Raw genomic sequence first — 14,717 nt, 5'->3', positions numbered from 1 at the left:
TAAAACTTAAGAAAGTTTCAATTGTGGTAACAAGCGCACGTTCAATTCACCATCGTCACCATTTCCAGGCGAACAGTTGAGCGGTGTTGAATTTACTGACATTGCTGTGCAGCCAATCTCCAGAACGTTTTTAGCTTCCCGAACTGAAACTCTGTATCCATTCAACAGCATCTCCCCATTGCCCACCCCCTGCCCCGCCATGCCCCAAATCCCTGGAAACTGCCATTCTCCTTTCCGTCTCTGGGAGTTTGGCCAATCTTAGATACCTCACGTAGTGGCATCACACAGTCCGTATTTGTCTTTTTGTGCCTGGCTTATTTCACTTACGTGATGTCCTCCAGGTTCATCCGTATTGTGGCAAAAATAGGATTTCCTTCCTTTCCACGTCTGAAAAATATTCCATTGTGTATATAGACCACGTTTTGTTGGAGGTCACTGGGTTGATTCCACTCTTCGTTAATGTGAATAGTGCTGCTATAAACATAGCGTACAGGATCTTCGAGATCCTGCTTTCATTTTTATTGGGTAGATACCCCAAAGTGGAATTACTGGACCGTATTGTATTTCTAGTTTTAATTTTTTGAGGCACCTCCATGCTGTCTTCCATAGGGCTATGCCATTTTGCAGTCCCAGTCATGGTGCACAAGTGTTCCGATTTTTCCACATCCTCACCAGCACTTGTTATTTTCTGTTTGTTTGTTTGTTTGTTTGTTTTGGGTTGGAGTCACCCTAATGGTATATAGAGTTGTCAATTTTGAATAATAACAACGCTTTTGTCAGGTTGAATCTAGGAGATGCCATGAAGGCTTTCCCAGTGATTGGGCCGTGTTCCTCCTGTGTGCAAGAGAACAGTGTAGAGGGATTTAACAGAAATCTCTGGATCTTTGTTGCTGTGGCACCGCTTTTGGTAGGCTTTCCATCTATACTTAGAGTGGCTGGTATTTGAGGCCTTCCATGGACACAAAACGATACCAGGAAGAGAGAACACATGCTTTGCGGGCTAACTGCGTGTAGAATGTGTGAGGTAGTTGACTTGTTTCCCACGTCGTTTCTCTGAGGAAGTCAGTCACACGGGGAAGACTGAGGCTCAGGAATGTACTATTTTAGGAAGAAAGAGCGTCGGGGAAGTAGTGAAGAAGGCAAATTTTCTAAGAAATTTGGGCAAGTGCCACTCAAATGTCAAGTGATGGAGTTGAATTTGAACTCTTCCAACTATAAATTTGCATTAGTATTTTATGCTGCATGTTGCTGTCATGTCTATATGATGCTGTTTTCCAAAAGGGTATAAAATACCTATTATCAGGATAGGGGACAAAACTCCCTTCCCATGAGAAAATGATAATAGGGGACTTATGAAGGCATCGAACCAAATTCCTACGCATCTTGATCAACGCAACTTTACCGCTTTCCCCCCCGAGACCGCGCCAATATGTATTTTTCATTGAGGTGTAATTCACACAACATTATATTAGTTTCAGGCGTACAGCGTGATGATTCTATATCTGTACATGTTGCAAAGTGATCACGGCAATAACTCTAGTTGGCGTCCATCACCACCCACTTACGGAGTTGTTTTTTCTTGTGGTGAGAGCTCTTTTAAGATTGACTGTCCTCAGCCACGTGGTGCAGCATTATGAACTCTGGCCAGCGTGCTGTGCCTTACAACCTCATCACCTTCTCTCCGGATGCTCCGCCAGCTTGCTTGAATTTCGTCTGTATTGCTACCGTCAAAGGGTGGTTGCCCAATTAGTCACAATATTTTGGACTGCCCTCTGTTGAAGAAATCTCCCCACTGGGGTCCAGGTGAGCAGGTCACATAAACAAATGTAGATAGTTTAGCCCTTTCCCCGGGGGGGAAATGAGCAGGCGGTGTTTGTTTGGAAATCCTTTTGTAAAGCACCAGGTGTCTGCCGTGTTTCTCAGTAGCAAGCCCGCGGGCCACAGGAAAGAGGCAGGAAAGCCCTCTGCCTGCTCACCCAAACGGGCATGGCTTTCAGCTGATGTCCTTGACTGTGGTTCTTTGCTCCTAAATCTTTTCACCTTTAGACCTTTTACATAGCAGCTGACTTCCGTTTTTCCCCATGTGGTTGTCTGGGAGGAGAATGTTTATTTGTGAATAACATCCATGCTCCAGGACAAAACGGAGAACATCCGTTTCATTCTCTAAAATGTATGAAGTGCTTTGTCCTTACAAGATAGAATCAGCAGGAGGACTACTTAATAGCACTTGCATGTATGATTCTTAACCTTACGTAGACTCCTTGGAGAGTCTCGTGAAAGAAGGCTTTGGGCGCTGTGTCCAGAAAAAATCCATCCATGTATACTTTCATGACAAATTCTGTGTATAATTTCAGGGGGCTCTTGGGAAACTACCGGCTCCCTTATGCTTTATAAAGATTGTTCTGTCTCCAAACATTCTTGAACTCCCTATTATGAATGTTCATTATGATTTCTCTTTTCTGCTCCAAATAATGATTATTTCGTTTTTACCAAGCTCTCAGTTGTGTGGAGAAGCCTGTCACCGCAAAAACGTAAACTGTGTGTTAAAAAGAGTATTTTTTTTTCCTCATGAGTTGCCTTTCATCCCAGACAGAGAGTATAAGAAGCTACTTCAGAAAGGGGCAGAGGCTGGAGGCTGATACGTATTGAGTACCTACTATGTGCCAGGCACCGTGCTTGGTACCTTATATATGTGATCTCACTTAATTCCGACAACGATGCTATGATGTGGATTTACTCACGTCAAACGGAGGTAGAGCTGAGGCTCAGAGCTTTAAGTCAGTCGCGGGGATTCTGTCAGACCCTAGAGTCCACTTTCCTCAGTAGTATGTGGCTTCTAGAAGAACATGTATCTTGTTCGAAAATACCGGGGTCTGGAAAAAAGAGCACGTCCCGGGGACACTGGTGACCTGCGGGTGGCGGAAGAGTGGGTGGAGAAGGAGTGGTTGGTGAACCTTCCCGGGGAGGTACTGGAGGCCCCGGTGGGCCACAGAAGGCCGTCTCGCTCACGAGCTCTGATGCTTGCATTGAAACAGGAAGATGCCATTAGGAGACCCGGCTTCGTCCAAATCAGAGCGGTCATCGCGCTGCATTCTCTCCCCCCAACCAAGTGGGCACGAAGGAGAGAAAACCAAGAGGAGGAAAAGACATGTGGGTTCTCATTAGAAAAGTAGGTCAGAGTCTCACTCTTTTGGTCTGCTCCCAGCCTCTTCCCTTGTATTCTTCATTATCTTTAGAGCACATGCCGTGACCGCCCAGGGCCCTGCTCATAAAGCTCATTGTGCTCGGGAGCTGTTTTGTGGCCGTCAGCAGTACGGGCCACAATGCACATAAGGAAAATCTCAGCAGTGCTCTGGTTTGGGATGTTGGTCAGTCACTGTGGGGCAGCCTATGTTAACCTCATTGATTAAAAGGCTTTTCCCTTCTCTAATAAAAAAGACGACTTTATTTCCTAGAGTTGTTGCTCCGGAATTTTTCCCAGCAAACTTTTCTTTTTTTTTTAAATTTTGATAGTTAGTGGAAAATTCGTTGGGTCACATGGACTTCTGATCCTCAATGGGTGGAAATCAGCCTCGGGAGTTAGGCTTCGTGGTGAGTGACCAAAGTGGGAATCAACCCACTCTTGGGGCATATAAAATAAGCCCATTTAGAGGAATCTCATGAATTTTCATCACGAACTAACAAACATCGGAGGTCATTAAGAAACCAAAATAATAATACACTATCTTTCTCATGGCTTCTATCAAAGAGCCTAGTCAAATGAATTATGAAGGGAGAAATTATACTTTTGAATCCTCAGTGCTTTCGTTCAACCATGAATGGTATTAATTCAGAGCATTATAAGGAGCATTTGAGTGAGAGAGATTTGAAGTGAGGAAAAGTAGGTACATGCTGGTAGGGTAAAGAGGGTCAATTCTAATGTAGAATTTGAATGTTGGAGATAATCTAACGCCGCCCAATTACATACACCAAAAGGCACGTGACCATTGTCTCTGTGCAGGAACAGAGTCACCTGCCAGGCTTCTGAAAATACAGCTTTCTGGGTCCCACCTCCAGAGTTTCTGATTGAGAGTCTCCGGATGGGCCCAAGAGTTTGTGTTTCTGGCAAGTTCACCGGTGATGCTGCTGCCCCAGGCCGTGTCATGAGCACTGCGCTGCCCGGTCCCTGCGGGTGGTTGATGCATGCAGGGTTTGCTGGAACCCTTCCAGTGAGATGGACTGTGAAAGCTGCCTCCTCTGCCCGCGGGGCATCTTTCCTAGAGCTTCTTCATACTGCACAGAGCCTGCTTCCCAGCAACCCTACCCCGGTCCTAAGTCTGCCAGCTGGAATTACTCTGAATACACCTAATCCCCATATAAATGCCTACGCTAACAGACTTATCCTAAGGAGAAGAACAGATAGGGTCCGTTTGGCCAATGATGCCGTTCCGCTCCATGCTAGGGAATGCTTGTTCAATCTATTCTGCTACCCAACTCCCAGCGGGTTTGGGTTTTTTTAAATTGGGTTTGCACGTAGAGCAAAGCGTATAAATCTCGGGGGTGAATCTTCACACGTGTGTACACCCGTACTACAACTACTTCCGGGCCAAGACATAGAGTATTTTCACCACCGCAAAGGATTTCCCGCACTCTTTCCCCGTAGGTGCTTGTCCCCCAGGGGTATCGACCATTCTTAACCACTGTCCTGCGTCAGTTGCCGCGGACGCGCTGTGCTGGTCTTAAGCTTTACGTAGATGGAAGGGTGGAGAGTATCCTCTTTCTGTGTCTTCTGTTTCCACTCAGAATGACTGTGAGATGTTGTAAATCACAGCGGCTCTCTCCTTTTTGTTGCACGCAGTATCCCAAGTTCAATCTGTTGTATTGTCTTGCATTTAGTTCCCTTATTCTGTTTCGTGTATTTTTAAGGCTTACAATAACATTAGCGAGCATGACTGCTTACCATGAGTCAGAAGGGTCTAAGTACAGTAGCCCCCCTCCCTTCTCCATGATTTCGTTTCCCTCAGTCACGATTATCCACGGTCACCCACGGTCCTGAAAGCGGATGCTTCTCCTTCCGACATGTGGTCAGAAGGTCAGTACTGGCCTCGCGCTAGGTCACGTGCCTGTGTCGTTCACCTCGCTTCATCTCATCATGGAGGCGCTTAATCATCCCACATCATCCCAAGAAGAAGAGTGCAGCCCCAGAAGATGCTTTGAGAGAGAGAGAGACCCACATTCACGTAGCTTTTATTACAGGCTATTGCTGTAATTGTTCTATTTTATTATTTGCTATTGTTGTTAGTCACTTACTGTGCCTACTTTGTAAATTAAACTTGATCGTAGGTACGTATGTACAGGAAAAAAGCATAGTGTATACAGGGTTCAGTACTATCCAGGGTTTCAGGCATCCCCTGGGATCTTGGAATGTGGATAAGGGTGGGGCTAAGGAAGGACTGCTCTCTATTACATCACTTAATCTTTTCAATAGTGTGTGTTTGGTAGACACAAAAAGAATCCATTTTGCAGATGAGATGACCAAGGCTCAGTGACTTGCCCAAAGTCTCATGGGTCATAAGAGGTAGAGCCAGTATCAGAAGCAGGTCCTTCTGACTCATTCAGGATTCCAAGTGCTCAGCTGTGTTACCAGGACTCTCACTCTTGGTGCTTTACCAGTGATCACCAATGTGAGATCCACTCTGAAGAGCGTGCATTTTCCTTCCGTGTCAAGGACCTTTCCATTTTCAGCCTTTGTTTCCTTCCTCGTCTTTAGTGGTGCTCAGGTGTCTTGGACCGTGTTGGTGAACTGGAAATGTGCGGTTGACGTTTCCAGCTCCTTCTGCAGATGAGCAGGTCTGTTGGAAGCGTGTCTTTCCTACAACTGCCTCCTGTAAGAATGAAATCTCCGATTTGCTGCCTTTCCGGTCACACCCGAAACTCCTGCCCTTGATGGGTGCAAATAATACAAGAATCAGTTCTTCCCAGTGGTTCCTGTTCAAGTTACACCTAAACTGTTCCTGAAAAATAACGTTCTGTTCTGTTGCAGGAAATGTTTAAACTTCCTTTGACTTAAATGTCTAATAAACGCTTAGCAGAAGGAAGTTTATTTTTAAATACAAATTGGCATGGGCAAATTATGCCTTGTTTCCTTTTTTATTTTGTTAATTAGTGATGGGAGATGGCTGGTCAGCTCACTCTATGGTATCAACTTGAATAGATTTAAAAAAAACAGTCAGATGCTTTGCAGCAGTTGTAAGCCTGGCTTTGATTCAGTATCCGGATGAAGTCTCCACGTATACTGATGTTCCTATATTCTCCATTTTATTTTTATGTTCCCCTCGGTGCATGCAGAGCTAAAAAATTTGAATTTCCATTGCTAAGTACATAGACATGGTGGTGTTTGGATTTAGAAAGGTGAGTAGTCTGCAAAATAATTCTCTGTTCTAAGAGAAAATGAAGGTCAGGGGTAAAACATGGGCTGTACTTAATCTTTCATCCCAGTTATTTTTCATAAATCATTTAAAATCCATGTATGTATCTTTCTGTAATTCTAATTTATATGTAAAGATTTATGCTGGGGAAAACATTGGCTCTTTAAAAAGAGCCAGAAACTTTCCGGACACACAGTATGTTAGGGCAGCTAAAAGATTGGGGTGAGAAAGGTGTTTTTTGTGGAAGATTCCCATATGGAAGGCATGGCAGGACTAGACCCCGCCCTTTTGCAACTCTGATGAAATAGTGGACCCAGACGAACCTCGTCAGTGACTGGTAAAACTATGAAGTGAAAGATCGATGAGGAGCTTGATAGTGGGGGGTCCGATTGACCATATGGGCGCCCGCCATCTTTCTTACTACGACTGAAGGTAGACAAGTAGATACTGTATACTTCTGATTTGAAAAAGCGGTAAGTACTCAGCATCACCTGCGAGGTGTTCTTGTCAGTGGTCCTGACCTGAGCCCCACCAAGCCTCTAACTTTCCTACCAGAACACAGGACAACACGGAGGATGGCGCTGGGGTTCTCAACCTTGACTGCACGTCAGACTCACATGGGGAATTTTAAAGTCTTGATGCCTAGGCTGTGCCCCAGACCAATTAAATGAGCTCTTGGCCTGGATACTGGTATTTTTTCTAGCTCCCCCAGATGTTAGAATGCGAGCTAAGGCTGGAAACTAGGGGAATCGAGGAGCAAGTTAAAAGACAAGACAAGCAAATAATCGCGAAATGCAGAATGTGAGAAATTCCATGAGACGGATGACTAGTGTTTCACCACACTGTTACGTAGCATTCGAAGAAAGGCAGGGGGAGGGGATATTTGTAGATTAAAAAAGATTTAAGAAGCATAAACCCAGTGTGATGTGTGGTCTGTTTTTGATCTGGATTCAAACAACTCAGCCCTACCAAGACACGTTCTAGAGAATCAGGAAAATTTCAATACAGACGGAGTACTCCAGGATGATACGGCACTGAACATTGGTTTTGTTACTTGTGATGAGAGATGCATACCGAAGTAGCTACAGATGAAATATGATGTCTGGGATTTGTTTTAAAATATTCTAGCAAAAGATGGTGAGGGGATTCGTGAAAACGGGTACAAGAAATTGGTACGAGGTGGGTAACTGTTAAAGTTGGATAAAGGGCACACGGAGGTTTATTTTACTGTTCTCCCTGCTTTCGTACGTTACACAGTTCACGTAAAAGTTGAAAAAGAAGGCATAGAGGTGACATATCTAACCTCTCTTGCACGGTGACATATTATCAGTATGAAGTCTGTGAAGTTCATATGGAAAGTAAACCTGCAATAAAATAAACTCTAACCCTCTGTGTCTATCGAAAACAGCCCAGCTTCTCTTCAGAAAAATGCTGGTAGGTTCAGTTATTGATTATGTTTGTGTCTTATTTGCAGGTGATTCTGAGCTGCCTCCTTCCACTGTTATCAACCAAAATGACACTTTTGCCAAAATCATTTTTAAGCCTAGCGTGGTACAACAAGCCAAGATTGCCCAGAATGGCATTTTGGGAGATTTCATCGTTAGGTATGATGTCAACAGGGAGCAGAGCATTGGGGACATCCAGGTAATGCGTTCATTGTTACCATTTCCTGTCAGTTGCTTGATACTTGTCGTTAGACTCAGGGCGAGGGATTCCAGTTCTTACCTAAGGGAGGGAGAACTCTCTGGTTCTTAGAAATTTGTTTTACCCTAGAATAGGTCTCCGAGGGGACTAGGGTGTTCCCTTCCTAGAGGCTGAGGCTATTTCCTGCTTCAGTAATCTGGAGAGCAAATGAAATCTGTAATATAATTTTCCCTGCCGTGTTTTAGATGAAGTTAGAATTTTAGTTCGTCTTCAATTTTAATTGAGAGCCTGTGCAATGGCTCATTTCCCTTTAGGTTTTATTGCTCCAGAGACAGGGCGGGAATATTAAAATGTATTTGCACGCGTCCAGAATGCAGACAACTTTGACGTCTCAACTTGTAAAAACCAGATACTGAAGGAAGCAGGAATTCCAAGTGGCCAAGGGTCATAAGGGGGTGGGTAAAAGAAATTGAGCTAGTCAGCATAGTCGGGAAGTTTCTAAGGGCTGATATTAACCGTATGCAGATTAAATCGGCAGTTGGGTCTCCCGGAGGGGTCAGTAGATACTTTTGCTGGGGGTGTGGAAGCTGTTTCGTGCTCTGACTTTTAGAAGTTATGGAGACTGGCCGTTTTAGCTCGTCTGCCTGCCCGTCCTGGGTACTACCATCTCGACCTTCTCTTCCCCCCACCAGGTTCTAAATGGCTATTTTGTGCACTACTTTGCCCCCAAAGACCTGCCTCCTTTACCCAAGAACGTGGTATTTGTGCTGGACAGCAGTGCCTCCATGGTGGGAACCAAGCTCCGGCAGGTGAGTGGCCGCCAGCCGCCAGATTTGTGCTTTCTCACCTGTGCCTGGAGCCATGACGTTCTCTGTGAATAAAGTGCAGTGGATGCCAAATGTCCGCCCTGCCATCCAGCTCTTCTTGCCTACAGAGAACATTCCTGAACTGCTTCAGTTAAGCCGTTGACATTATCGTTTCAGGATGGCAGTTTTAAGAGAGCAGAGACATATGCTATAGAAATACTTTGAAATAAAGGGAACTGGCAGAGTATATAATGTGAGCAGGACAGGAATTCACAGCACCATCGTCGACGGAGTCATTCTGTCCGGTAGTGATGTCCTTTGAAGAGCAATAGAATAGAGTCCTTGGCGGCCCCCTTGACCTATCCTCAGAACAAAGGACTTCTGTCTGAGTAATTCAGGAGTGATACTATTTTTTTCTTAAGTTTATTTATTTATTTTGAGAGAGACAGAGACCATGCAAGTGGGGAAGGACAGAGAGAGGGGGAGAATCCCAAGCAGGCTTCGCACTGTCAGCACAGAGCCCGATGTGGGGCTCAAACCCATGAAACGGCGAGATCGTGACCTGAGCTGAAATCAAGCGTTGGATGCTTAACTGACTGAGCCACCCAGGTGCCCCAGGAGCGATATTCTTATAGTGTTGAGGATGAATGTTAAAGTTCTAGGGATAGGAGGGACATTAAGGTACATGAAATATTAAATATTATAAATTTATAAATTATACTAAAAATACAAGTATTAAATTATTCTTTTTCACCCACGGGAAAAGGCTATTCCTCATGTTGCTCTGGTGTCATAAATATCAGAAACTTGCATTTATAATCTAGTTTCAACTCCCATAACAGAAAACAAAAAGCTACTGGCTGCCAGAGCCAATAATAACTCTACATTCATCAAACACTTAGTTCGCTTAACTTTTCTTTCTTAATTCACGATCTGTTTTTAGCAATTAAAAATACGTGGTTTAATGCGTGAAATAGTACCTCAGACCTCAAAAGAGTCCTCTGCTTCACCTCTTTCCACCTCTAGATCCCACTCCACATGCAGTGGAACCTGATCTTAGCTGATCAGCTGTTGTAAGTATTTTCTCTCAGTTACGACTTTGTAAGTTGTTTCTTTGGCCATCTGCGTTTGAAGAGTCATGTAGTAAAATCTGTTGATTTTTTTTTTCTTCATGGCATCTGGTTTTTCTCCACTCCAAAATAGTAAAAAAGAGATTCCATGCAAAAATAAGGTTGAACTCTTTTTCTTTCAGAAGATTGCCAGATATAATTTCAACTAGTATAGGGGCAAGATAACTTCACCCTGTAAATCGGTTCTGGATAGTTCTTCAACGCCCCCTCCTTGTCCAGAATTCAACCTGCTGCCTCCTCCACGTGATTGCTTTTCCTTCCTTTTGCATCTTTGACCTTCCATCTGGGATTAACTTTCCTTTTGCTTGAAGAACACTCCGTGGTATCTTCTTAAATGTGGGTCTGCCAGTAAAGAATTCTCTTAGTTTTTGTTTGTCTGAAAATTATTTCTTGCACTCTCAGTATTTAAGGATATTTTGAAAGGAATGGAATTGTAGGTTGGTAGTGATTTTCTTTCAGTCCCTGGAAGATCGATCCCATTGTCTCCTGGCTTTCATTGTTGCTGTTGAAAAGTCAGGAGTCTTATTAACTGTTGTTCCCCTAAAGGTGATCTTCTATTGCCAACTGCTTTTAAGATTTTCCTCTTTAAGTTTTCTGTAGTTTGAGTATAATGATTTCAGATGTAGACTTCTTATTTTTCCTGCCTGAGGTTCCTAGGATTTCATGAATTTGTGGATCCGTGGAACAATCCTCAGCCATTATTTCTGGAATTGCTTTGGGTCACTTTTCCTTTTCCTTCTAGGATTCCAGTGTTAGAATATCACTCCATATTCTGCTTCCCACGATCTCTTCTATTTATTCCAACTTTTGCCTTTCCATACTTCATTCCAAAGCTATTCAAGTTTACAAATTCTCTTTTCAGTTATGTCCAGTATGCTGTTAAACTCGTCTATCCTGTTATTTCAGTTATTGCGTTTTTTAGTTCTAGAATTTCCATTTGGTTCTTTTTCCAATCTGCCACTTTTTAGAATGTTCAGTTATTTTGCAAAGTTTGTAATAACATTTTTGATTTCTTTCAAGTACCATAAACATACTTATTTTAAAGTCCGTATCTGATAATCCCAAACTTGAGGCCAGGAGGAGCTGTTCTTACTGTTTCTCTTCTCTTCTTGTGTGACTGGTCATTTTTGATTGCGTGATGAACATCATATTAAACATTTGTTTGTAGAAATAGTTTAAAGCCTCGGATGATGATCTTTTCTGCTAGAGAAAATTTGGGGTGTTTCTGTAAGGTAGCTGGGGGATTAAATCTGGGATTGTTTTAGTCCATTTTCATGGCCTGGGGTTTTCCTGGATGGCCCAGATGGCTCACAGTCCTCTCAAGACTGATTTATTTCTGTTTGGTACAAAATATGGAGGTTTTTCCTGAGCACCTATCCCTGGTGGGCTCTGGACTTTGACTTCCGACCCTCTAAGGAACTAACATGATGCTCAGCCTCTCAGATGCTTCTTTGGCCTTGACAGACATCCCTTAGATAACAGTGATCCCAAATGCTGAGCCCACCTCTTGAAATTTTCATCTTTTCGCAGATCATTTTTTCTCGCTATTTCGATACCGTTTTGGTTCAAAATTTTTTTCATTTTGTAGTTTGCTTTTTTTACTTGTTTTCAGTGGGAGAGTTGGGTACAGATTCGCTGTAGGTTTTCTCTACAGGCAGTATTTCCCAAAGTGATTAATCACACGTACGTGAAATGTTCTTCGGTAGTGGCTGATTCTTGAGAGGTGTTTGATAGGCCTCACAGCCTTTCCATATTTACTGAATATTCTTTATGTACTCCAGGTTCTTAAGTGCCATTCTTGTTTTTGTGACTTTGTTGGCTGGAATACAGGTGGTGACAGAAGGATAATCATGGCTTCTTTGGGGACCGCTGTTGGCCACAGAATATAGTGTTAATTACATCTTGCATTTGACCCAGTCTGGGAAGTCCCATTTGGATCTGGAAAAAATTAGCAGTTAAGTTACTGAGTAGGTGCCATGAACTAGGTTTCCCTGTGTATGTCGTCAACTTCCTATGCACCCATAAATCTTCATTTTTCTTAATTATTTTTTTCTTTAACACAATGACCTTCATGAGGCCGGGGTTTGGGTTTCCTCTGGGGGAAGAATATACAACTTGATGAAGAAGTTGGTAATTAAAATTCCTGGGTGGCTTAGTCAGTTTAGCATTCCACTCTTGATTCTGGCTCAGGTCATGATCTCACGGGTCATGAATTCGATCCCCACATCGGGCTCTGCGCTTGACAGTTTGGGATTCTCCCTCTCTCCCCCTCTCGGCCCCTGCCCCACTGTGCTCTCTCTCAAATAAACTTAAAAATCTTAAATAAAAAAAAAATTACTGCAACCCCTCTGAATCTGTGTTCCCACCAAATTTTTTGTATTTTGGTAGTTTTACTTACCTTCATATTAGGGATACATCTGATACTATTAGCTATTCCATAAAAAGCTGACTTTAATGGCAGCACTGCTCAATAGAAACTTCTATGAGAATGGGAATGTTCTGTACCTGTGCTGTCTCCAGTGTGGTAGCCACTAGCCACACGTGGCTATTACCACTTGAAATGTGACTAATGCAACTTGAGCAGCTGAATTTTTTTATCTTATTGAATTCTAATACATTGAAATATAAGTAGGCACGTGTGACTAGTGGTCACCGTGTTGGAGGGTGCAGCTGAAGACATTTACTCACACACACCACCCGCGAGAGATTTTTCAGTTATTTCCACTTTTAAGCCATTGTAAACAGCCCTGGGATGACTGACTGTCTTCTTGTAGAAATCCTTGACCACGTGCCAATCGTTTTCTTAAGTAATCTAGATTCTTAGAAGTGGAATTAATGGGGTAAGGAATACTAACTAATTTGTGGCTTGTACAGATATTAAAAACACATTTTCTAGAAAGGCCCTACCAGTTTATTAATATTTATGACTGTTGCCCAAGTAAGAATTCCAAACGGATTAAGCAGCGAAGACCAACCAATGAACCACACCCAAAAATAAGTAAGGAAATATGGGCGCATATTGAACGAGTTCTGAAATAGGGAAAGACCTTCTAAGCCTAAAAGCAATGGGAATAATTACAAAAGGAAAAAGCCAATCACTGTAGCTATATAAAAATGTTAAACTTTTGTTTTCCGTGGAAATAGAATGAAAGCGAGCAGAAGGCTGGGAAAACGTATGTGGCAAAGAGAAGTTTGCCTTTAATATAGCAGAGCTATTCCAGATCGGTTAATATTCATCCTACATGAGACATGGGCAGAGAAGATGAAACGGTTTTCAGAAAAGAAATAAGATTCAGTAAGAGTATGAAAAAAGAGCCCAGTGTACTAGTAACTAAGAAAATGCAAATTACAAAATGCTGTTTTTATCTTCATGTTGTCAAAATAACGTAAATTACTTACAGTGACCGCATCTGTAGTATGCATTGGTAGAATTCAGCACAATTATAATATTTAAGTTATGTCCCAGTAAATATTAAGGAACGCCAAAATGGTAAAATGCGTGGCCAGTATTGACGAAGGTCATCGGTTACCCCAAAGCCCCGGTAGCTTGAAGGACTCCTGTCTTTAGCTGCTTGAGTCACATCAGGGTTTAACCTCAAACCCAGTCCGTTCCTGGGCGCAGTGTCTTCTTCCACTTCTGATGGGAGAACGATCAAGAACCTCCTAACTAAATAACCCCCAGAAAGACAAATCCTGCCCCAAATCGTTCAGAGAAAACTAATGGACTAAGTCAGGGTCTCCCAGACTTACCATTAGCGATAAAATAATTTGGGCACTTCTAAAATAGAGCACGGAGCATTTTCGACACGCAGAGCATTATGCTAAAGGTATTACGTGAATTATTGGATAAGAGGATATTTAATCTTTGTAAGAATTTGGCTGTCATCCCCATTTTAATGATGGAGAAACCGAGGCTTCGCAATGGGAGATAACTCAGCTAGTACGTGGCGGGGCCGGGCTCCAAAGCCAGGTCTGACTCTAAGCCCGTGAACCCCACCATGATGGTGCGGTGTCCTGGTGCAGGTTAGCCGTGTGCTTGGGCATCGCTCTCGCGTGCAACATTGGAAGCGCACATGGCTGCAAGGTGAGCACAGGTTGACATTTCAGGACCCGTGTCGCGGCAGGAGGGATGTCCACACACTGTTGCAAGAGCAGTGTGGACGTCACACGGGGAGCCAGCCTCCCCTCCTCCCTCATTCCTGGGTATTAAAATTCCATCACTTCTGGGCACTGAAAATCTGGCATGTGCTCTGCTGGCTTCTGAGCTCCAGCGTGGCCTATTTCCAGGAGAACCACCCTAGACCAGCCAAACACATGTCAGAAGCTTCTAGACAATTCCTAAAGCCCATCGCCGCCTCGGAGTGTTTCGAAAACTGCTGGCTATTTTAGCAGCTCTCAAAGGCCACAGCAGTGAGTGAAAAGCTTACATGCCTGTTTGCAGAGTCTCGAACACAATATCATGTCCACCGGTGAAGAGGAAAATTATTCCAAGCACGGGGCTTTCGTGATGTGTCAACAGGCTTGGCAACGTCAGACATTTGTCACAGGTCCACTTGGATCCTGTGAAGAATCAGTCACTGTAAGGCTGGAGGTTCTTGGCTCCCCTCATCTTTGATGGGCCTGAAGTATTTCACGTTACTCATCACAATAAGGACACAGAGTCGGTATTTAATCATTGTCATTTGAACAGTTGATGTATAGAAATCGTGGGATCATCTGATCTTGAAACG

At 43.4% G+C, this 14,717-nt stretch overlaps 1 protein-coding gene across 1 annotated transcript in view; it reads left to right on the top strand.

The window, feature by feature from the left end:
• ITIH5 (inter-alpha-trypsin inhibitor heavy chain 5) overlaps window positions 1–14,717 on the top strand; it is a 79,735-nt gene that overhangs the window by 38,240 nt on the left and 26,778 nt on the right. Inside the window, exons 6-7 of the mRNA XM_043564311.1 lie at window positions 7,882–8,051; window positions 8,744–8,860. Of these exons, the coding sequence (XP_043420246.1) occupies window positions 7,882–8,051; window positions 8,744–8,860 (287 nt within the window). The remainder of the gene's footprint in view (window positions 1–7,881; window positions 8,052–8,743; window positions 8,861–14,717) is intronic.

The sequence above is a fragment of the Prionailurus bengalensis genome, chromosome B4 (genome assembly GCF_016509475.1).
Source record: "Prionailurus bengalensis isolate Pbe53 chromosome B4, Fcat_Pben_1.1_paternal_pri, whole genome shotgun sequence".
In the NCBI taxonomy this organism is placed as follows: domain Eukaryota; kingdom Metazoa; phylum Chordata; class Mammalia; order Carnivora; family Felidae; genus Prionailurus; species Prionailurus bengalensis.
The sequence above is the reverse complement of the archived record's forward strand: the minus strand, read 5'-3'. Positions and strand labels throughout refer to the sequence as shown.